General features: G+C 42.5%; 2 protein-coding genes across 12 annotated transcripts; both read left to right on the top strand.

The window, feature by feature from the left end:
* The first annotated feature begins 3,276 nt into the window (after window positions 1-3,276).
* On the top strand, window positions 3,277-6,927 carry LOC133166182 (organic cation/carnitine transporter 2-like). 2 transcript variants are annotated; one of them, XM_061296225.1, is made up of 10 exons: window positions 3,278-3,663; window positions 4,446-4,549; window positions 4,790-4,944; window positions 5,158-5,329; window positions 5,492-5,633; window positions 5,714-5,808; window positions 5,906-6,120; window positions 6,212-6,394; window positions 6,474-6,609; window positions 6,792-6,927. In XM_061296225.1, the coding sequence occupies exons 1-10, from the start codon at window positions 3,337-3,339 to the stop codon at window positions 6,829-6,831; spliced, it is 1,569 nt and encodes a 522-aa protein (XP_061152209.1). In that variant the 5' UTR covers window positions 3,278-3,336; the 3' UTR covers window positions 6,832-6,927. The 2 variants fall into 2 exon arrangements, with proteins under 2 accessions (XP_061152208.1, XP_061152209.1); XM_061296224.1 differs by lacking the exon at window positions 6,792-6,927 and having other exon boundaries at window positions 3,277-3,663; window positions 6,474-6,781.
* Window positions 6,928-9,491: 2,564 nt separating this feature from the next.
* tcf3a (transcription factor 3a) lies at window positions 9,492-24,332 on the top strand. 10 transcript variants are annotated; one of them, XM_061296289.1, is made up of 20 exons: window positions 9,492-10,544; window positions 11,883-11,978; window positions 12,112-12,187; window positions 14,362-14,435; window positions 14,753-14,828; window positions 15,414-15,454; window positions 15,563-15,698; window positions 16,142-16,191; window positions 17,174-17,267; window positions 17,576-17,712; window positions 17,796-17,928; window positions 18,054-18,112; window positions 18,235-18,313; window positions 18,836-18,912; window positions 18,997-19,170; window positions 19,252-19,357; window positions 19,433-19,556; window positions 21,083-21,318; window positions 21,681-21,787; window positions 22,152-24,332. In XM_061296289.1, the coding sequence occupies exons 2-19, from the start codon at window positions 11,925-11,927 to the stop codon at window positions 21,761-21,763; spliced, it is 1,809 nt and encodes a 602-aa protein (XP_061152273.1). In that variant the 5' UTR covers window positions 9,492-10,544; window positions 11,883-11,924; the 3' UTR covers window positions 21,764-21,787; window positions 22,152-24,332. The 10 variants fall into 10 exon arrangements, with proteins under 10 accessions (XP_061152273.1, XP_061152268.1, XP_061152272.1 ...); XM_061296284.1 differs by having other exon boundaries at window positions 21,661-21,787; XM_061296288.1 differs by having other exon boundaries at window positions 9,493-10,544; window positions 21,681-21,798.
* Window positions 24,333-24,358: the final 26 nt, after the last annotated feature.

Raw genomic sequence — 24,358 nt, 5'->3', positions numbered from 1 at the left:
ATGAAGACAGAGAGCAAGAAGAGGTGGACGGAGAGAAATGAGAAATAGATGAAGAGCGCTTGCCAGCTTTACATATTCTCATTTCATCCGACGCATTAGTTTGCCAACTATTGATGACGCTAAGGAAACAAAGGCGTGTACATTTAACATTGGGTTAGTTTAAAAGTTCTCCGTGTTCAAACGTGAGTTCTATTTGCGAGCAACAGGGACGGAGAGAGAGCCGGGCTGGTGTTAAGGTGATTAGTCTGGTGGGTTGGCGATAGAGAGAGTTGATCAATAAGCCATCGATCTCCCATTGCAAGTGTCAGGGGGGTAGTGGGAACTAGAGGGGGGGTGCGAGCACGGATAGGGAGGGAGTCGGGCCTGGCTTGACTTTTAAAAATCCTTTACTCTGCCGATGACAAATAACCCATTAGATCGCAGGAGAGCTGGAAAATCTGGAGAGCCTACACAGAGCTGTATTCACTGTTGCAATTTATAAATGTTCCAAATTTTCCTCAGTTTTAACAAAGTTTTTAAAGTGCAAGCTAGACCCCGCCCCCCTCCATCTGACATTGGCCTCAAAAATCTTTGTACTGTGGAGAAACTATTGAGTCCAATGCAGTGTAGTTACCTAGCAGACCATTACTTCCAAGAATTCCTATAGGCTGAAATATTCACTGAAGCAAGTCTCACTCGATAGTCAAGCCTGAGGACTTTCAAAATGTTTAGCAATAAGTCTTTTGACAAAAGGTGAACATTTTGCACACAAGCAAAGCGCAACATACACCTCTGTGGAAAAAGTGTGATGCCGATATCGGGAAACACACCACCTAACGAAAAATGAAATAAATAATAATTGACAAATCATCATAATCAATGAATTCATCATTTTAATATTCAATATAAACATAATAGTGGTTCAGTTTTTGTACCAAGTACCACCTGAAAAAATACTTGGCTCTTCAAGTACCAACAACTTGGGCAACATTAACCCCAAGTGTTCATCAAAAATGAGAAAAAAATGATTTTAATATGTTGTAGTCATTGTAACATTGTGCAGTTTTACTATTTTGATTACATAATCATTTGATTAAAATATACTGCCCATAAATGTTAAATAAAATGTGTACTTAAGTAATAGCTAGAAGTTCTTGAAGATTTTTTTAATTTTTTGTCCTGCACAATATTTCATGTATCGTTATTTGCATATGTAGATGCTATTTTGATTCGACGAGCAAATGAAGCTCGCTGTCGAATGATGCCGGACGCTGTTAGTCACTCCCTTGTGTAATCCACGTGAGCTCAGTGAGGGGGGGGGGGGTGAGAGGTGAAAGGTCACATGACCCCTGGAAAACTATCACAAGAGCCCAAAGGGAGGGCGTCCAAATAATAGAAGAGGGAATCGTTATTGAGCAACTCATCAGTTTTTTATTGCCGCCTATAAACGCAGGAAGTCGTTTCGGCTACATCAGGTACGATTCATGGGCCACATTTGCGACATCTTTATTCCTTTCTGTAGTGGGAAATAATTTATAAATGTTATTTATCTATTATTTATAAATGATTTCGATGTAGCTGTCAGAAATGAAGACAGCTGTGCGAAATGAGTGGAAAGATGGCCTCTTTGTTTGCACTTCCAGCCTTCAGCCTCCTCCATTTCTCCTCCTCCTGCCTCTCTCCTTCCCATGTCCTTGTCTCCATGCATGTGCCTTAATCCATCCCCTCACCCCTCTCCACTCCAGCATGCCTCCCTTTACCTGCAGAGAGCCCCCCCACCTATTGTCTTCTCCGCCACGTAGTCCCTCAAATTAATGTAGCGATATTGACAAGTGACTGGCCTAGGAGGCATTGATCATCAGGAGGGAGAGAGCGAGCAAGAGCGCTCGGGGTGAGCCCCAAGTGCTCCTCGCAGGTGGAACGCTTTCCACGCTGTTAGCCTTTCAGTTAAACGACTGTAATCATCCGGAGAAGGGCGACACTCCATCAGTTGATTTAGCGCTTTTAGATTCTCCTCCGTGATTTGGAGAACGGGGACGATGAAAGCAAAAACAGTGGGGGAAATGCCAAATGCACACCTAAGGCATAGATTGCGCTCTCGAGTATCGCACGGGGCGGCCTTTGTGCTCCACTCCATCCAGTGTAAACAGGTTAAGGTGCTGCTAACAATGTGCAAAGGGGCCAGTTGGTCAATATGCCAATTACATAGATGAGGGTATGGAAAGGGCAAATGATAGCCAATCAGTGAAGTGCTTTTACTGTCCTCTCGCAAAAGCTGAACCCGTGACCCTGTTGACTGACCCTTTGGGCCAAAGGTCACTGAGGCAAGGGTCAGAGGACATTGCCACGTTCTGGTTGAGAGCGTTACCGTGGTTACGGATTGTGCACACGAAAAAAAAAAGTCAAGGTTTAGGGATCATTAGAAGAAAGGTCACTGATGCTGTACTGACCAATGATGCTACATGACCCAGTACAAATCCTTCCCAAAATATTTGGAATTGGAACTGATTGATCATATCCATCCTTTCCTTGATTTGTCTCCAAATTGACCACTAGGAAATTTGAAATTATTAGTTGAGATCAAGTTATAAGAAATAACGGATTTTCTTATTTAGAAATATCTGGGAGGAATTTAATACTATTTTCCACATAACATTTTCACACCAGCGACTGAAGTATACATGTGCACTATGACACAGTCAAACTAAAAGTAAATATATTACTTTTTCAACACAATTATACCAGTTAACCATTATGGTATTAGCTTTAATAGCACCACCTTGTGGTCATTGATTGCACAATATGTGTCTAAGTGACTTATTTCTAGTTGTGTTTTTCAAATATATTGTTTAAATTGTGATCCCTGCGGCATCATCAATAAGTCCATATGTAAATCACTAATTAATTATTTTCATTTATTTGACGACATTGATCATATTAATCATTCTATGTCTAAAAAACTTTCAATACCATTTGTAAGCTTTTTTTTATTTATTTTACTTCTATTTTCACACTATGCCTGTTGCAGGCTTCTCATTTAAAAGTAAACTCCTAAGTTTTGCTGTGATGGAGCTCTGGAACAAACAAAAAGTAACAATTGTCATTTGACCTTATCAGAGCTCTGCAGACAATCCCTCTTGACCTTCCATTTCTCATGTATATTTTTCTAAGTCACTTTGACAGCAAAGTCCACGGTAGCTTCCATCAATATTGAACTTTGGAACTTCTTCACGTCTCTTTATCTTCCAAATTTCTAAATTAGTGATTGTTTAGTTAAAAGATAAAGTCATGCACGTGAGGTGACGCCTCTTTCAGGAGATCGCAGACATCCCATTGATTGCAGTGTGCCATGCAATAATGTCGTGTGAGGATTATCAACACTTGGACAGGGTCGTGGATATTCTGGGAGAATATGGCCGCTACCAAATTCTTATTATGGTTTTGCTAAGTTTAACGGTAATACCGTGCGGCTACTTGGGAGTACTGCCCATCTTCATCGCGGACACGCCGGCTTATCAATGCAGGAATTGGTTGAAGTCCATGCCTTGCGACGGGAATTTTTCCAGCTGTTATCCGTCCAAAGTGGATGCGAACTGGAGCGAGGCGGTCGAACCGTGCAACGGCACAGATCGATGCGTGGATGGATGGATCTTCAGTAATGAGAGCTATACTATAGTTTCGGAGGTAAACACGCAATGCATAATACAACATGATAATATATTACTCACGCTGCACGCTGAATTAAAGAATTGGCTTGTAGTGAGTTTTAAAAAGTGTCAAAAGTTTTCCATAGTTGTACACACGCTCTTTTCTTAATAACACTCAACAAATTATTTTTATCAACGATGCGATTAAGTCTTTTTAGGTGAAATTAGTTTTTATTTAGCACACGAGGTTTTCATAAAAATATATATTTTTTTTTTCAGAAACGTCAGCTATAGATTATAATACCTGGTCAAATTTGTATTCCTCAAAAATTAAACAAGAAAAAAAAAACGGATATGCTTGAGGGGGAAAATTCACTTCTTTTTTTTAAACCAGCATTTAAATATGTTAAATTGCATCTTTGCACTATACCAAATAAACTTGTTTTGACAGAGGCTAAATAAACGTGTTATGACAGAGGCTAAATATTTGACTTTGTACAACCTCTTGTTGTTGTCGGGGCTGGATTTGCTCATCTGATGTTGGCAAACTGAGCTCTAATTGGCACTAAGCTGTCAAGGCACTCAGATGTCATGCAATATGCATCTATTAATAAAAAAAAAAAAAAAAAATACACAACTATGTAATATACTGTAGCAAAAGTGAGTCTTTGGGATTTGGGGGTGTGGCAGACCTGTGTATTTTATCTTTTTTTTTTCACCACTCTGTCTTTCTCAGAATCTATATGCAGTTTCTGAAGGAATGACAATTTACGATTGTTGTGATGAGCTTTCTAAACACCTTGCTTGATAATTTTACAGTGGGAGCTGGTTTGCGAAAATGCATGGAAGGTGCCCATCTCTACTTCGATGTACTTTATGGGAGTCCTGTTGGGATCCCTCATCTTTGGTCAACTCTCAGACCGGCAAGTTAATTATGTTTTTTTGCATCATTCTAGAAAATTCGGTTCACTTCTGGTAACTTAGAACATTGTGTGGATTTATGTTTGATTTATTTTGCATTTAACATTATGCTGATTTAGAACACATATATGTTTTACCAAAGCGTGGAAGTTTCACTTTTTTTTCCTATTAGTTAAACATTCAGAATCAACATGACATTTTTATATTTGTGTATTTTTAGTCTTTGTTGACATTATGTACAGGTATGGCAGAAAGCCTGTGCTTTTTCTTACCATTTTGCTGCAGTCGGTCACCGCGCTGATCCAGTCCGCCTCCGTCAACTGGGTCATGTTCTGTGTTCTTAACTGCATGAGAGGACTGGGACTGGTGGCCTGCTTTACTACATCATGTATTATCGGTAAGAGGACAAATGACTTGACTGAAATTTTTAGACTTCATTTTCACAAGCACTTTATTTACATGAGTGTGCCTTCATTGGAGAAGAAGATGCCATTTAATAGATTAGGATAGACTGAAAAGGGCAAAGGGTGTTACGTTCTATGTTTAGTTGTGAAAATGTCAAAGAGTAAAAGTGTCTGGAACTCAGATTCCATCTTTTTATCTTGTTCAGGGTCGGAAATGATGGGTAAATCTGCCAGATTGAGTTTGAATCTGCTGGGCCAGTGTGTGGCGACGAGCATCGGTCTTGCCCTGCTGGGAATGCTTGCCTACTTCATACGAGGTTGGAGGATGCTGCTCGTTGCTACCGCTATCCCAAGCTTCTTCTTCCTTCCTTTTTGGTGGTACGTACCTAAAATGGGATTCTGGTTTACAAACACGATATTAATAATAATGTTGATGATCATATTTTTAAAGTGTCATGCAGCTATGGATTTTTATTTCTTCCGTGACCACGGCATGCTTTCCCTTTTAAAATAAATACAAATTTGGTTCGATGTTCTCAGGGTGATTCCCGAGTCTCCTCGCTGGCTTTTGTCGAGAGGACGTGTGAAGGAGGCTGAAAAGGTTTTGTGCCGAGCTGCCAAGATGAACCGAATCCACCCGTCTTTGATCATGTTCAAGGTTGACAATGACCCGCCATTATTGGTGTGTATGGTTTTCATTCTGTGAGAAATGGGCACCTAATATTCGCATCCTACCTAAATAACTGTTTTTGTGTCTTCCAGCAACACTCGAGTAAAGATAAACAAACGTTTGCATTTATGGACCTGATACGCACCACTAACTTGAGGAACATTACATGTCTTGGTTGTTTCATATGGTAATGTAAAACTCTCATTTTTGAAGTTTGCTGAAACTATTTACAACCATTCACGTTGTTATCGAATCGATATGGTCTTGCCTGTGTCTTTGCGCAGGTTTGTAAGCTCCATGGTGTTTTTCGGACTCACTCTCAGTACGGGTAACCTGAAAGGGAATATTTACCTCAATAACTTCATTTCAGCAGCCACTGAGACAGGAGCATACATTTTCACGTGGCTCTTGATTAATCGAGTGTCACGGCCCACACTTATTTTTGTCTCACTGATGTTCACAGGAATGACACTCCTTGTGATTAAGCTTGTCCCGGAGGGTGTGTATCTAATCATAATACAGTTGAACACATTAGTACTGTTTGTAAAGCTGGGCGCGGTTGTCATTTTTTTTTTCTCCCTTTTTTCCAGACATGTATGCCATAATCCAAGTGTTGGTTTTCTCGGGAAGGTTTGGTTCTTCTATCGCTTACGGTTCTAAATATTTGTTTTTCTCTGAGCTGTACCCCACGGTGGTCAGGAACACAGGTCTGGGTGTTGTGGCCACAGCTGGACGCATAGGCGCCATTATCTGTCCTTATGTCATCTACATAGGCAAGTGTGGATGGCTTTACTGCAGAAAATACTGATTCAATCAATAATTGAAAAATAGCATTTTGTTTTTGTTTTGCAGGGGATTACAATAAGATTCTCCCTTTTCTTATTTTTGGTTCTTTAAGCGTCATTGCAGCTCTTTTGAGTTTGTTGCTGCCAGACACGAGGAATAGCAAATTGCCTGACCTGATCAATGAAGCTAAACCCAGTCGATGGTATGTTGCTGCTTGTCTCATATGTTTTTTATATGTGAATCATGCTTAACACAAACACATCCTTCAGCAATGTAGAAGACAGTAGGATAATTTTATGCAGAAAAGACAGTGAAACTGGTTTGTGGTCTTGGTTTCAGTGTTGATCAAATATTCTGCCTTTTCCCCCCCCCCCCCATCCATAGCTGTTTCCCTTGCATGCAAGCAAGCGACAGCAAAGACTAATGCAACGGCGCCCTCTGCTGACAAATAAATACACATTTGCTAACAAAGGGATATCTAATTTTGTAAATAAATAAAAACGTTTTATTCCAAAGTTGAGTTCACGCTCCATTGTCTAATAGTATCGAAGCCATTGTTTTTGTGATGTTGTATATTTTGCATGAATTTTGGTGTCCTGGAATCCCCAAACAGGGACTTGTGTTTTCATATTGTGGCGTAAATATGCATTAACGAGTTGTGGCCTGCAGGTGGCAGTATTTAACCAAAACTACCCATCACTTCCTGTATGATGGGACTCACTTGCCAGTTTATAAAGTCAAAACCGTGAAAAGGTAACAGCGTTCATTTCTGTTGTTTGGAGAAACTGTGGACGTGGTGAATAACTGACATGTACAATGCAGCAGCTTGGATGAAGTGCTGCATCCACAAGGGAAAATACAATCAAGGCATTTTCTGTTTTCAGCAGTGCATGAGTCAGGACCCCCTGAAATTTAGTGTGGCTAAAAACAGAGGGAAGTGAATATCCCATTTTGAAAAATGTTTTCATGTGCTGTAATGTATTGTAATTCCTTGTGCTTCTACTCAAGACATTTCTCACACAGAAAAAGATCAAATGGGCCTTGAGCCACCACAAAGACACACAGTGTTGCAGTGGATGTGCTCTGGTTATCTGAGCAACGTTGACGCAAAGGGAGGGAGGTTGACTACTGCAGCAGAAAAACAGCTACGTCTGCAGTCATTAATATGCAAATATGCAAATGAGAATGTAATTAAGATCGGGCGTTTGTCAGTTGCTTTTGATTGCTAATGAATTCCGGGAGGGGTTATGGGGGGATGATGAGTTTAAAAAAAAAAAAAAAAAAAAGAACAAGGGGATGTGGTGCCCCTTTTTCCTGTCGTCACAACAGAACAAACACACAAAGACTTGCTAAATGATTCTTAAAATGTGTTGCCAAAATGTATACAAGGTTGTTATGTTTGTGCCAAGAGAATTAAGCGTGTACACATTGACCAAAAAAAAAAAAAGGCCAGAGGCACCATAGGAAGGTGGAGCTGCTCATTAGGAGCAATGTAGCTTGACCCCTGTGGCGAGGGATGCTCAGGTATCTCGGCAGGAGCTTTGTGTATTTCACACGCGCTTCTTTTCCATGCACTACTGCATGCTATTGCTGATGCAATCGGCCCTTGACATTTGTACAGCTTTTGCGGAATCACACGACATGAAATAAAACATTGCGCAGAAGAGAGGAGGCTGGCGTCGTGTCTTCCTGAAAGCAGATGGATAAAAACGGGTACATTTGGATGGATAAAAACGGGTACATTTTATTTGAAAAATACATTAAATTACACAAACACAATATTAATCATTATACGGTGGTTAGACTCGAGTCCGCATTGAATATATTTTTGAGTTGACCTGCCCTTCGAGTACAGAGTAGGTTTACGTATTTTCGATAATTTCCAGCTGATCTTAATTTGTGGTGTGTGTGTGTGTCTGTGTGAAGACCGTGCTTTTTTTTTTTTTTTTTATACAGGAAACAGGAAACCAGAAGTCATAACAGGATGCCCTATAAGTTTTCATACTGTACCTGATGCGTGGGTGGCTGCACTGGGGTAACCCATTTACAAACTTGAGGTGCTTGTGTAAGACGAGGCCATGAATGCGTGGGAGGGGTGTGGTGTTAGGAAAATGGAGTTCCTCTCTAAATATAGATTTTTATTTTTCCAATATTGCTGTGCATGTGTGTGTGTGTGTGTGTTTCTGAGTGTCTCCCCCACCGCACAACGCAACATTTCATTCGTCCTAGTTTCTGAAAGGCATCGTTTGATGTTGACGTAGCACAGCAATATGATCACCTCCAATGCAAACACACGCTCTATGTTTCCCCCAAGTGCACTGCAGGAGCAGCACGGAGAATCAGTGACATGAAACACGTTTTGTCATATTGAGGTTGATCCACTCGTGTTGACTCCCTTGTTGAAAAGATGTCTCGGGGTGAGTATGTAGCGCTCTTTATTTTTATTAATTCAAAGGTTTTGTGGACCAAGTACCAAGAAGATTTGTTTTCATGTGGTTAGGTCTGAAATTCTAAAGAATACTTTGGGTACCACAATTAATGTCGTGCAGGTGTGCATCTGTGCAACGCGTGCTGAGCATGTGTGTGTGTGTGTGTGTGTGTGTGGTTGTGCATGGATGGCTAGGTTTTCTCGTAAAAAGGCCAATGCAGATGTTGCGGTCGTGTGAACCAGTGTGGGTTTTGTCTTGTCTCAAGTCTCACAACAAATGGTGACGTTTAAGTGCAAGTCTTGTTTCTGTATCAGCTATTCCCCCTCACCCCCCTCGCACCCCCAAAAGGTTCAGGTCGTGAACAACAGACAGCACGTAGGTCTTTTGTTAAAAATATCTGTCGAAATTAGCTACTCACTAACAGTTGCAGTAACTGGTAGTTTATGATGTCTCTAGAAGTACTAGTATGACAACTACATGTTTTTAGTGTTATGGAAGATATTTATGTAGCAAGCATCAGCATAATATTTTACTGTTTATTTTGGTCACCTGCTTTTGAACAAAGGGCCTTTCACTTTCTGGACGAGGATTCTCTGTGAAGCCAGGACAGGATGACCTTGACAGATAAGTCTGCTTACCACAGAAGAAGTACATCTTTGTTTTAAAGGTCAGGGATCATAGACTGAAAAAAGAAATCTCAAGAATCCCTCTACAATGCATAACTGTCATTAAAATTATAGATGTGCAGCTGTTTAAACACTAAATAGTAGGATATTAAATGTTAAAACGGGTGTTACTGGTGCAACAGAGTATAGTTTCAAGTTTAATTGCATACTAGCAAGCCATAAGTGGCACTAGTGCTGGGGGGAAACATTGCTAGTTGTCATTCTACTAGTATGCCCTCTTGCTAGTGAAGACAAAAATAGCATACTGTACATGGACATTGAGCTGGGAATTAAAGATATCAAATATAATCTCAAACGGCTTTTCACACACGCGCTGGTTAAGTAATTGATGGTGCTGGTTTGCAACCTGCAGGCAAAACAACACTGCCTCGAGTTTGACATATTTGGACGTCCCACCTGTCAATCAAATTTGGCTGCATCCTATTGGTCGTCTTCTCCGATATTATCATTCCATCTTCAACGTTGGTCCACTCCGGACTCTTCGCCTCATCCGCCCCTCGACATAGAGCCGCGCGATTTGCAAGTCCAAACCTCCGGTTCGGTAGCTCCAGACAAAATTGGACATAGTATCCGGAAATTTTGATTATTTTTACATTAACAGGTAACCATCGAAACGCGTTTCATGGCGTTTATTCGTTTTGGATGAAATTGGACACCGCTAATGTTTCTGGATGCGTCCATGTCCTCCTGTGAGCCGAGCCGCGGAGGGATACATCTGTGGAAGCGACAATGTGGAGGCTGCTAAAATGTCCACTTGGAAAATGAAGTCGCTACGATTTCTGTAATATTAAAAGAAACAGAGTCATTGCTGAGTTATGGTTCGTGTCAGAGACGGCGTTTCGGTTTCGTGACGAAGACAGCAGCGAGGCGCTGGACTGTTTCAATCTTGGCTTTCCTCATCTTCCTCAAGCCCACTATCCGGAGGAGCACGGAGGGGGGCAAGGGATCCAGTCCATAACTTTGTTTTTTCTCCTCTCCGGCGCTTTATTTGTCATTGTTGGATGCTACAAAGCTGAGCCAAGGTAAATACGCGTCCTAAATATATTCTCACAACACGCCTGTTGGAGGTTCAACTCTTCTTGTCTGTCACGGTGTTGGGGAGTAATAGTCAAGTTTTAAGCGCATTTTTCCCCGTCAAGTTGCATTTGCACGGGGAAAACAGAAGGGCCATTTTGTAGATAATTGGTTTTCGTTCATTTCACCCTGACGAGGTTTGGGTTACATGTTAACAAAAAAGTCCTCTTTGTTTCACTTCGGTGTGCTCAACGTATTAGCATTGCGAGTTAGCCCCCCCTCCACACACATTGATGTCTGCCAGTATGTCGAGTAACATCAGTAAAACAGTCCCTCAAAAGTCGAAACTATATTTTTATACACTTTCATAAAGCCGAATACAGTTCCGCTTGTGTATTTCGATTTTTATTTATGTTTGCCAAGTTTTGAAATTCTCTATTGAAACTTTGCCGACCGGCTCTTTGTGTCGAGTCCCCCTCGCTGAGCGGAGTGGGGGCCACCAGCAAGCCAGGCAACAGGTTTGAGCTTCTTTTTCTTTTCTCCAATGGGTTTTATTTGTTCCACATTATAAGTGTTCCATGTAAAACACATACTTTACTATTACAGCCAACACACTAGCTGCTTGTGTCAATTAGGGGGTTGCACTTGATTCTTGCCAACTTGTCTCAGTTGTGGGCAGGATGGTGTGGGGGTGATCAAGCGTTAACAACTTCCATTTGTTAGGAGAGAACTCCCCCATTTTGACCTCAGACTGCAGAAGACCCTCGAATATTCGTTTTAAATGTGATTACGGACAATATAATGCCTATTAGCATGCACTGTTTACGCTATTGTTCAATGCATAGGAGTTTTTCTTCATACGTCATTATATATGTCTCACTTTGTAATCTACATTGGTTTAGGATAAATGTGTATTTATTTGCAGGTGATATAGTTTTCCCAAAGTCATCATGATTACTGCTTGCTAATAAATAAAAACGGTGGCCAAATATGAATGTTTTATTACTAATTTCCAACTTTTGGTGTACATCTTTATTTTGTTATGATTGATGCATCAGACGCTTGTAACGCCCTTATCGCACATCATATCTGCTAGTGTGAATGCCTTTGTAGCTTTCACAGGCATAACTTGATAAAATGTCACATTTTATCTTGCACTGTGCAGAAAAAGTTGTGTAGGAGGTGGATTGGAATATGATGATAATCATAGCAATCTATTTCCCTCTGACGATATTGACTGTGCACTGTCATAAATCGCACCACACTTGAGGTTGTTTGCTGTAATATAAATTTTGGAAAGGATTAATGATTCTTTTCCTCATGTTTTCTTTACCCTGTGCCTGCAGTGGCTTGCTGAGACCGAAAAGGCAAGCGAACGGCAACAGAGGATGACGACAGTGGGGACAGACAAGGAGCTCAGCGACTTGCTGGATTTTAGCGCAGTAAGACTTCAAAAGATAAAGTAACCTTTGAATAAATGTATAGTTGGCAGGTCTTTAGTGATTGAACACTTTGGTTGCTCACAAGTTTACTTGATTACATGTGTTGGTTAAAATGTCCTAATTGTCATTTCAGATGTTTGAACTTCCGCTTTCTAATGGCAAGAGTAGGCCAACAGTCAGACTAGCCAGCAGCCAGTTTGGAAGTTCAGGTGAGTCCAAAATCAATTAATTTTTTGAGTGAATTGCAAAGTATTTAACAAGATTGACACATGTTACATTATGTACTCCCCCGTGTCATCTCCGCTGCATTTCCTCATCCATATCTTGCATTTGTCATTTCCATCGCCTTGTCAGCTGTTGCTATTCAATCAAGAAAACCACAAAGGCAGAGGCAGTGGGGGTTGATAGGACCCGACCAATTAATCACCTCTGCTGACTCTGGGAAAAACATTGTCCCCTTCTGCTGTCTTGCATCCTACTTTAAGTTTTTTTTATTCGTTAACGGGAAACGGTGACATAACGGCCCTTTGTTTGGAGAACGACTATGTTTTGCCTGTCAACGGGTTTCAAGTTTTGTGAAATAGTTTTTTTTACATATGGCCATGTTGAGGTTTAGGGTGTGTGGAGGTTCAACTTCTGTGGTTGTGACTTCAGTTAGGAATGTATGTGAACTTCTCGTTTTCTCTGATTCAAGTCACCAACGAGCTAAAGTGATTCCAGTCCACTTTCATTTTTTGCTCTCTGGAAACCGAGAACATGCGGGATATATTTTTAGACACTTTATGAGACTGAAATGCAGAAGTGTGAGCAGAGTTCTATCAGTTCAAGTGAAATTCTCTATCTGCTGCACATTTAGTTGAAGTATCGTGAGTTAACGTTGCCATTTCAAATGTCTTAACGTTTGACGAGAAAAAAGCAAACAAGATAACGTTGGGGGTTGCGGCGCACTGAGCTGTTGCAGAAGTCTCCAGTGACTCACAGGTTAAAACAACGCGGCATGTGTTACCGAACATTGTTCAGTATTTCATTAACGGCCTTAACTCTCTTGAGGTCTTGACATGGATATGACTTCATGCTTTGTGTCTGCGTGACTCACTTTGCAGCGGGAAGGAAAAAGGTGTATAGACATTGAATTCAAAATGCCTGTGGCAATGTTCCTGTTGAGACCCAAAACATGTCTGCAAGTCTGGTCAATGTTGTACTTCTCAAGCCAGTGAGTCAGGCTGGCTGGCTGTTTTCAGTATCTCTCTTCCTGTGTAATTATAGACTAGCCATGCCTGAAGGGGAGGAGTTTTGCATTGGGGTAAAAAAAATCAAATAAAAATTGCTCTGATGTTACTCATCCTTTGTCCGATTTTGTTTGTAGTCTGTTTGATAGTCTGCACTTGATGCAGCTTTCTCGCTCTAAAAAAAAATCTGCCGTATGAAAGGGATACACCGATACTGCTTTTTCATGTCACCTATGAGTGCATGTACTTGTATATGCGTACTTCCTGATACCAATATTTTTGATTGGTAAGCTTGGGGGAGGGATATGAGTGAGATCGTGATTTCCATCCCGAAACAATAAATCGTTCAACCCAACGTCTTTGTTTACGCTCGACCTTCTTTTGCTTATTCCTTATATTTTTAGGTTGGGCCAGAACAGAAACACACTTTTTCTTGAATGTAGACAGACTGACGCAGTTACCTGTCGAAAGGACGCAATCTTCTTCCTCAGTGAATCCGCCAGTATTTGAATCTGATTGTGTGTGTGTGTGTATATTTCAGCGTTGCCACAGCACCCATCGCACCGTGGGCCCATCATTCTGATATACTGCCGAATCCTGTCATGATTCGAGACCGCCTCCACACCCCCCATCATCATCATCCGCTTTTTAATTAGACAACAAAACCAAAATATGAATATTCATAGACTTGAGCTTCATTAATATGCACAATTATGCAAATCAGACCGCAATTTAGCTTGCGCGTTACCCAAGAGATTCAATGTTGTAGTTCAAGAAAAGATTGAAGGAAATAGGGACTCTTAAAATCAGTCGTTTCAAACGCATTCATCTCTGAGTGCCAGAGTGTTCTCGCCAGGCATAACATACGTCGCTTATATAAGATTTAGACCTTGTTGGAAAAACGTAAAGATGTTGAACAGGTCAGCGAAGGATAGAGGAAATCATTTTGGGACTCTCACATTGGGTGTTAATTATTCAGACTTCATATAGCTTTCATCCGTGTGACTACAATGTCTCCACACTGTTTGTGTGATGTGGAGTAAAGGTTTTGACAGCTTCGATCATCTCTTAATAAGCAGGTCAACTTCTCTGCTCTCTGAACCTTGTTACATAGATTATATAACATTATTTATTGCTATTTCTCTACTTTACAGGCGTTGATGAGAGGAATGGATCCGGTCCCTGGGGGTCCGGAGAGCAGAGCAGCCCATCTTTCAACCAGGGGAGGGTACGAGCAAACTTGACTTTCATGTGACTGCATTGAGCCTGGTTATGGAGATGCCAAGCGGTTTGGCCTCTCTTGCCTGTTCAATGTTTATTTTGTTGCTTAGACTGCACTTGATAAAATGGTCCTTTTAACAAATATGAAAACATTGCAGAAGACACTTTGGGTTTGTATTTATCATGAAACATAAGATATTGACTCGGGTGCCGAAAAAATGGACATTCGTTATTAAATATAGATAACATATATATCTATTTGTGGTTGAATTCATTTTTTTTTTTTTTTTTTTTTTCAAAAATTTGCGCCGTCTTCTCTTACAGTGTTTTGCCGAAGATGGCGTTTACAGTGAGCAAGCTGGCATTGCACCTGGCACAGTGTTTGGTCCAGGGATTGCTGGTAAGTTGAATTCAGCAGCTGAGGAAGACATACGCGGCAGCTGTCTTCACCCCCAAAAAAATATCCGAGTATCTTCCCCATAGCCACTGCAGCGTACATACATATTTATGGATGCATTCCTTGTTTGTCTGCCGTACACACACTTAAGGGCAAGCCATATTCATGCTCAGGTGCTGATGGATGCAGGCAGCAGGATAATCGGGGAGGATGTGTAGCAGCACTGTGTTCCATTCTGTGCGTTCAATATGGAGGTGGGCGTGTACGCGGGGTCGGGTGGGGTGTCGGGGTTATAAAGGGCACCCATGCACAAACAAGGCTCTCCCATGGGATTGCATTGGCCTCTGTTTAACTGTCATGGGAGGGGAGCAGAGACAGGCACAATTGCCCCTGAACCATTTATAATGGCTCAATTTGTTGTTGTTTTGCTCTCCGCGGTCATAAATATTGCCCATCATACCCAATCGACTCGGCAGATGCGAGGCGTTCATACGCAGACGGGGCGGTTGCCAGACTAGGATTTAATGTTGACATTAATGCCTAATTTTGCACAGCATGGCCTAATTTCATTTTGTGTCCTTCCAACAGGGAAGGCTGACAGAGGCTCTTACTCGTCATTTGCTACGCAGGTAAATCAGTTAGCAAGACGAATCTTCCTTCTTTGCATTTTGAGTCCCCCTAACCCACCCACTATGTTATACATGATTTTTTTTTTTTTTCCATTTGTCATTTTACAGTCGGGCTTTTTGCCCAGTGAGATCGCCATGCCCAGTCCCGGTGCCCTGTCGCCCTCTGGCTTGAAACCAGCCTCCCAGTTTTATTCCTCCTACGAGGGCAACAACCCTCGCAGACGACCCGCACAAGACCCCATCGGTAAGATTTGAAAAGACCCACGCTTTCCATTTCAGTGGGATAACAATTTCCATCAGATCAGAAAGCCTTTCCCTATTCTAATCTCAATTGAAGTGCCTGTCTGTAATCACTTCTCCTCTTGAAGTTTTTAAAGTACCAGGAAGTTGTCACTTTCCTTTCGTCAAGCGGGTGCTGTGGTTGATTGTTCACATTCGATAAGAATATACTTTAATTAGGTGAGAATCAGTGGAAGAGATGAACACGCAAACCGACATTGATCAAATGAATATCAACCAAGAAAATCACAGATGCAACAAAAGTATTGCTACAAGTTTTATTCTGAAAGTACCCAAAATCGCAAGTGCTGTGTAAGACTACGAATGCGTGACTGTATAATCAGTGTCGTTCATATGTGAACGTTTTGTGCGGTTTGACCCTCCTTTGTTTTTTCTTCTTTCCATCAGAAGCTCAGCCAAAAAAGATCCGGAAAGTGCCCCCTGGCCTGCCCTCTTCGGTAAGTGCTAACATTCAGCATCGCATCCCACCCGGTCGGCGGCACTGCATTTTCTCAGATGGCGTCCGTTCCTTTTTTTCATGTTCTATTTGGCATCTCTGTCCTCTTTGTGGCTTGCAAAACTGTCCAACTGCAGCAATGCTGTATATTCAGCTTGCGCAGCTGCGTATCTGCACCAGTCATTTAAAGAGAGAAACGCGGGGGAAAAAGCCACTCATTGAACCGCTCGCTCCATTTGTAGTGTATTTATAGCGTCATACTTTTTGGGCCCTTCTACTTTGTGACCACATTTCCTCCCTTCTGCCAGGCACATTTGTGTAGCTCACGGAGGGAAATTCATAACTCATTTCCCCCCTCCCAGTCTCGCTTTCTGATCGGCCGATTTCCTCCCTCCCCTTCTCCGTTTCTTCCTCCCCACCCCGCCATCGCCTCAAACCCCGCAGCCCCTCCCTCCCACTCAACCACCCACCCACTCGCCGCCGCGAACAACAAGCTCTCCCCTTTCTCTCTCTCTCTCTCTCCCTCCCCCACCCCTCCATCCCAGCTGCCAGTGGAGTTGGCCGCCATCCAGGATTCGACAGATGGTTCAGTAATTAGGAGTGCGTCTCTCCTTCCCTCTTCTCCACTAGCCTCCTTTTCCTCTCCTTTTTCTTTCTGCTTAATCAAATTACAGCAGAAAACTCCAGTGCGGTTGCAGTCGAGTTTGACTCGCGTCAACAGTCGTTTTGCTTAAGAAAGCTGTCGGTAACTTGGTTCTTGTGGGTCCGTTTAACGGCCAACTGCAACTCCTGTCCTGTGCTCTTTTGCTTATGTGTGTTAAGGATTCAAAGGCATTCTCAGACTGGTTCTGTTGAACAGCCTGATACTGAAAAGAGTCAAAATGAGTCACAGGCAGGATAAGACTATTATAATGTATTTGGTGTCCATTATGTCTAGTAATGAAATCGAGCATTTGAAGTGCGGGTTTTTTGTTTGTTTTCAGGTTTGTGCCTCGGGCGAGGATTTTAACAGGGACAATGCTGGCTACTCTGCTTCGAAAGCAGGAAGCATCTACACACCACCGTTCTACATGCAAGGTGAGTTCAATCGCCAGTTGGCACAACAACCTCTATTTGTCCGTTGAGATTGAGTAACATAAAAAATGCTTGTGTTGCAAAAATGTTTGCTGACCTACATACGTACTGTAGTTTAAAAATGCCCCATCTTTTTAGCATTTCATCATGAGCACGGTTGGATGAAATCATCAAACTAATGTGACATGTCTCATATGTGCCTTTTATTGTCTTTTCCTCTCCTGTGGCTGGATGTCCCTCACCCTTCTTGGACCCACACACCCACCTCCCACCGCGGCTCCCCTCTCTGTCTCTTCATGCAACCCTGACAGAAGGCCTCCACCCGCCTTCCGATCCATGGGGTTCTGCTGGGTCGATGGTTCAACCTGGTTATCCTTCCATGCTGGGTAACTCCACCCATCTGAGCCAGCATGGTCCCTTTACTGCCATCAACCCCCAAGACAGACTGGTGAGCCTTAATAGTTACGAGTTGTTATTGGGACATTTGTCTGCTTGATGTGTTGAAACCCTTTGGTCTCTTTGGCGTCCCAGAAACGGCAACCGCTTCCCCTTTCGCCCCAAAACTACCCCCTGCATGGCAGCGAGGTCAACGGCAACCACCCGGCTGGCTTCCACTCTGGCTCAAACAGCTACGGACTTCCCAGTCAGACACCTCCTACTGCCGGTACTATTATGTGTAAAGTCTTAAAACAGACCTTCATGAACAGTGTCGGTATGGGAGCATTTGATCACAGACTTGGCGCTCAGAGCACATTTTAATCAGAAACATTTTTTCCTCTTTCTGTCAAGCCAATCGGGGATCAGTACCTGGGAGTTCCGGTGATGAGATTGGGAAGGCGCTGGCTTCTGTAAGTTGTGCAGACGCAAATCCACGTGAACATTTTCTCGCACATTCCTCAGAACCTTTTAATGATAATTGAGCATCTGGGTTTTATTTGATCGTACCGAAACGCAATATGTTTGTGCACAGATCTATCCTTCAGACCCAAACAGTAATGGCTACTCTTCGTCCCCGTCCACTCCGTCCGGCTCTCCTCAGGCTGTTTCAGGTCAGTCATCACCTCCTGATTTAACTCTAAACTACTTCTATGAAAGACTGCAGTCATCATGAGATTTATAGCCTCGTGAAGGTTGAATGTACCATTAAAAATGTAATTTCTGGAATTCTCAGTAGTGCAGACAGTGGTGCTACTTCTGTGCAAATGCAACACCACATAAGAACTTAACCTTCTAATGATCCCCCAGACCCGCTCACCTTCCAAATATAACATATGAGATAGGAAGGGAAAGTATAGTCAAAATAAAAAGAGGGAGAGGTCACTTCCCTATTTGTCTTTACAATTTGTTCTGGAGTGACATCATCACACATCAAATACTGTGAGTGGCACAAGTTGAAAGAGAATGTCAGTAGAAAGTGAAGACTTGAATGGAATTATTTATAGAATACATATTTACTTTGCCTTTTTATCGTTAGAGCAAATGAGTTCATAAAGTAATTATCTACAGCCGACCTGCTTGGTGGAGACAAACAAGTATTTTTACGTGAGTAAACCATTTAGATTCCTCCACAGGCTCAGCTTCCCAGTGGACAAGGTCATCTGGACAAGCTACACCTTCGCCTAACTTTCATGGTGGACTTCAGAGCATGGTGAGCCTTTCAATGGCTTCCCAAGGTTTTGTCAGCCATACATGTCGATGAGGTCATTACGCTTTGTAATTTGCTTCGCTGCAGTCTAATAAACTGGAGGACCGCCTGGACGAAGCCATTCATGTTCTTCAGCGACACGCCAGTGGACAAGGGGCACCAGGACTGGCTGAGATGCAGAATCTGCTGACCTCCGGTTTGGGATTATCTTCAGTTTTTAGTAACGTAGCACTCGGCTTGTCCAGTCGCCTGCCAGGAATGGTGAGATTCATAAATTAATCCTGCAGAATGTTTTGCTCTTGAAACATGATCAACATTCCTACTTCATGGTTTGACTTGAAGGTCTCCAACCACCACGAAGACTCTGCTGGCCTGCCCTCTAGTGGAGGACTTGGGCACCACAGTTCCTCATCAGCTCTCCAAGGCTCTCAGCCTGAAGGTTTCAATAGTGGGTCTTTCTCTCTTTTCTTCTCCTTGTCACAGAGACTCGGCGAGTCATATTTTTGTCCCGTTTTGCTTGCAGGTCTAGTGAGCAGCCTGAATCGCTCCAGTGACGTCAAACGAGAGTCCAAGGATGAGGATGAAAACTGCTCTGTGACTGACAAGTCAGAGGATGAGAACAAAGAGCTGCAAGATCTACAAACAAGGTGCTTTTTTTTTTTCTCGTATGACATTAACACTTTTTAGCGTAGCGTTATCTAAAACTTCTCAGATCAATGTTAATGATTGTCAGAAAGCTACATCACATCTAGCTAAGAAAGTTGATGCTTACCTGAACTGTGCCCACAATGTTGTTTCCTTCCCCCCCTCATCTGCCATTGGCTAGTCTGATTGATGAGGATGACGAAGATCTACCAGTGGAGATTAAAGCTGGGCGGGAGAAAGTGCGGAGGATGGCAAACAATGCCCGCGAGCGGCTCCGCGTGCGGGACATCAATGAGGCCTTTAAGGAGCTGGGCCGCATGTGTCAGCTCCATCTGAACTATGAGAAACCGCAGACTAAATTGAACGTGCTCCAGCAGGCCGTTAACGTTATACTCAACCTGGAGCAGCAAGTCCGAGGTCAGTGGGTGTCCAGGGAGAGAGGAAGGACGAAGAGGAGGAGGAGGGGAAGGTCTACTTGACAAACTAAACTATCACATGGCTTCATGCTCCTGTTTGGCCCATTTGGTTAGAATCAAAAATGTTGTTTGTTCATTTGGTCAATTACATCCGGGAACATTTAAGCTTTCTACACCATTCAGTCCATCCTTGAAGTCACCTCCAAAGTGAGGGCAGGGAATAAGGGAATGAAGCTATGTGACTGTTTGGAAAACACCCCCATTCTCTGGTTTTGGTTTTCCTGTGGTAGCACAGGCTGGATGCGTGTGTACGTGTGTGTGTGTGTGTGTGTACGTGTGTGTGTGTGTGTGTGTGTTACCTTTGTCTTACTTTTATATCCTTTGTGCTTCTTTTTCCCCCATGTCTGTGTGCTTCACCTCACCTTACCAGTTTATTAACCTGTTTGTTACTTTGGCTTTTTTTCGATCGCCATTGTGGCTTTTGATGTTACACACAAGCTCGACATGCGTTGCGTGTTCTCACGTGTCCTAACCCGCCTCAACCTCAAAGTGCCGCATGTCCTTGCAACACAACCACGCTCATTATGCTGCTTTGCGTTTGATGTTTCATCCTCCATCCACGTCTCGGCTTATTTTTACAGATGGCAACCTTGAGCTATTCTTGACCTCTTTCCGATAAATACATTGACTTGTGATGTATTTATCACAATGCCGTCACTCTTCTTTGATGTGCTGTAGTGGGTAGAGAGCTTTACTTCTCACACCCTCCTCACATCTTCTGTCCCTCTGCTGGAAAGTTGTAAGATCCCCTCAACTTTCATCCTGGACCTCAGTGACCTTTCACAATTACATTAGTTTGGAGAGTACGGTGTTTATTAGGACATGGCCTCTCAAAAAAAAAAAATGCATAGAAGAAGAAAGACACATCCGCCTGCCCTCTGGCCCGGCCCACTCCACTGGGCTGTTTCTTCATCTCACCTGCAGGGAGGAACTTTGAGCATTTAGAATGGAGAAGCACTCCACTTAAGAATATGAGCGTGAGCGTAGGCTAAGCCAGGTTGTGATTTGGCTTTGCTAACCAGCCGCGCCAATCGCTCTCCTCCTGGCTGCAGCGTTATCCCAGTGACCGATGAGAACCTGACGGCCGAAGAGAAGGAGCAGAGGGAGCGCGAGCGGCGCCTAGCTAACAACGCTAGGGAGCGGGTGCGAGTGCGCGACATAAACGAAGCCTTCAGAGAGCTGGGCAGGATGTGTCAGGTTCACCTGCAGAGCGACAAGGCCCAGACCAAGCTTGTCATCTTGCAGCAGGCCGTCCAGGTCATACTGGGCCTGGAGAAGCAGGTGCGAGGTAGGTCGGCCAACCCGGTCTGACGTCACTAGTCTTGTCCACACAGACAGCCGAGCTTCTTCTTACGAGAGCCTGGGGGCATTTCCTCTTAAAGGTCATGTTCAGACTCTGTGTAACACCCACTTTCTCTTTTCACGCCTCTATTAACTGGACCAGTAAGGAGGAGAAAGGGAGACTATACGAGGAAGGATAGATATCTGCTTCTTCTCATCCTACTTTTCCTGTCTTCTCATTATTTTTCCTCTTCCTCCCCCTTTCCTCTCCTCTGCTCCACTCGTGTGAAGTCCAAACTTATGGCTCATTGAAGTTGCCCTAATCGTTGCTTATGTGCCTTTTGTAAAGAGCGTAATCTCAACCCAAAGGCCGCCTGCCTCAAGAGAAGAGAGGAGGAGAAAGTGTCGGGCGTGGACCCCCAGATGCAGATGGGAGGAGGGCTCGGCGGTGATGGACACAATCCAATAAGCCATATGTAATTCCGAGGTTTGCTTTCAAGCTTTCAGCGGTGCGGTTACAGTGGTGCCTTGACTTGCAAGCCGTCCAACTCTGCATCAACTTTTGATGCCGTGATACCCGAGAAGAACATGCAGGCGGACATGCTAACCAGTGCGCCGCCGTCTCAGATATTAATTTCGTTAATTGTAGACCGCCAAACTCTCCTACCTTGTTGCAAATGTTCAAGACTGCGTCATATTAACGTTGCCTTGAATTTACTGACGTGCGTGCGATGACTGGCGCTCTCATAAATGTTGCAAGTCCAGCTACCACTGTATTATTATTTTGACATTGTCTATGCAGATTTACCTAACATATTTGCCCAAATGTGTTTCTTCCAGCTCCTGTTGACTAACAGATGTTTGAAGACGTGGCCTTAATGCACCTCCATGTGGTTTTGGGAAGGCACACGGGGCGCCTCATCGTTGTCAAAAAAGGGGGTGGGGGGGCAGTAACAAACAAACATAACAAGCACACTTGTATAGAACAAGAAAGAGGGAGAACCGTGTATTCATACTATTTACATGATTTGACTCAAGGACACAGAGGTGGGGACATTCTTATGGTCATGTTTTTGTAAGACATTCTGAAAAAACAGAACGCTTTACACGTTGGGAACAAACCTGTTTGGATCAAATAGTCCTCAATTCCTTCTGTGCGCAAAGCCACAATTTGTATTATTATGTTGTAACACGTGGCATTCCCAAATATAACAGAAGGTCTTAGATAGATTGACTGAAAAGTCAGAGGGGACATGACTTGGGCTTTTTTTAAAAAAAATTTTTTTATATATAAACATTTCTTACTCCATCTGGTGTACATGCAGCATGTGTGGTGTTTCCTCCTTGGAAAGCGCAAAGTTGAACTGACAGACTGCCCGAGGTAGCAGCACCACTGAGGAAAGACTCATCTCCAGATACCGTCAACCAGTTTCTATGAGGGGCTTCCAGACTAATAGACCTTCCAGATATCAGTTTGCCCCACACGAGTTGCCACTTAGACCAGGTGTTAGCAGCCATCCTGCACGGCCTAGTCACAAGAGGACTTTTTTTTCAATTATTATTAAGCAGAGTGACCCTGCAATATGTTTTCCATTTGTTATTATTCTCTCTTAAATAGCCATCCCACCAGAATGATTTTTGCAAATGTTTTTCTTTCTTTTTTTACATTTGAGCATATAGAGCAGATGACAAATGGTTACATAGGGACCATTCTATTGCCAGTTGTGGACATTTCCGGCTGTCCTCTGTGATTGGACCAATCGGGTCACATGTTATGGATGACAATGACAAGCTCATCTCGCAAAAGTTGTGTTGGGGAAAAAAAAGAGTATTAAAAGGGATGGCGAGTTGTAAAGCTACCTTCCTCACTATTAATTTACTCAATTGCCATTTATTGACTTGGTTTCTTTATCATGGGAAACACCCCTCCCATTTTGATCACCTGCAAAGCCTCTGTAATGAGCTTCCGTTTGTAGAATTGTTCGGTTTTTTTGTTTCATTGTAAGATAGTTAAAATTTAGTGTGTAAGTGTGTGTGTTTTTTTAATGTTCTTTGTTTACATTGTTTAAATTGGAGACTTTTTTAGATTGCGGGAACAAAGTGAGGTGTTTTGTGTTGTGCCAGATGCTTGGGAATGTTAGAAATGACAAATTCTGGCTATATTGTCACATGTTGTGATAATTATTATATATACATATTTTTTTGTTATTTCTGTGCAAACCTGACTTTTGATTTGGATTCCTTTGTTTATGCCAGTTCAGTTTAAAGTGGAGCAATATGTTGTCAGTCTTTATTTGTGTAGATTATTCATATGATTCATTTGAGTTGGAGCCGCAATCAATTTACAACGTTGTTTAGCTTCATTATACAGGTGATAGAATTCATCAAAACAAATGCATAAGGGGTGGCCTTAGTCATTTTTTTGACTTTGGGAGTGTGGATGAAAGTTACTAACCAGTGCCTGAATACTTCTGTTACATGCATATATGATGGTGCATTCAAGAGCATCAACAAGAATTTATTGATGCGACAGCTTTGACACTGAATCCTACTTAGACCTTTTATTTGTGGATTGACTATATTTTGAATATGAGCTTGTCCTTGACTGCCATGTAAATGTATGTACAGCTGTATGATGTATCAGCTGGAAAACTATTTGGATTACCTTTTGGGTCATTTGAAGATTATGCCCTATGCCTATGGAATAACCCGTGAGTTTATTTTCATCCAAAAAGAATTGTTCTAGTAATGCAAAAACAAAATGGACTTGTGTTTATGTAAAGGAATTTTCTACAATGTGCAGGTATGATAACACAATATTCTTAATTAGAAGATTTGTCAACCGCAACAAATGACTTGCCACAGCTCTTTCTGTCTTCATAAATATTTGAGGGCAATATCTATGTAGGCTTTGTCCTCAAAGTGCCTCCAGTTTCCTATTTTTATATATAAAGTAGATATTGAGAACTGTTGTGTATATAACAGTAATGTAGTAATAAATGTGCCATTTTTAATATCAGAGATCGCTGTCTCATTGTCTTAAACCT

Source organism: Syngnathus typhle, linkage group LG13 (assembly GCF_033458585.1).
Source record: "Syngnathus typhle isolate RoL2023-S1 ecotype Sweden linkage group LG13, RoL_Styp_1.0, whole genome shotgun sequence".
NCBI classification, from domain to species: domain Eukaryota; kingdom Metazoa; phylum Chordata; class Actinopteri; order Syngnathiformes; family Syngnathidae; genus Syngnathus; species Syngnathus typhle.
The sequence above is the reverse complement of the archived record's forward strand: the minus strand, read 5'-3'. Positions and strand labels throughout refer to the sequence as shown.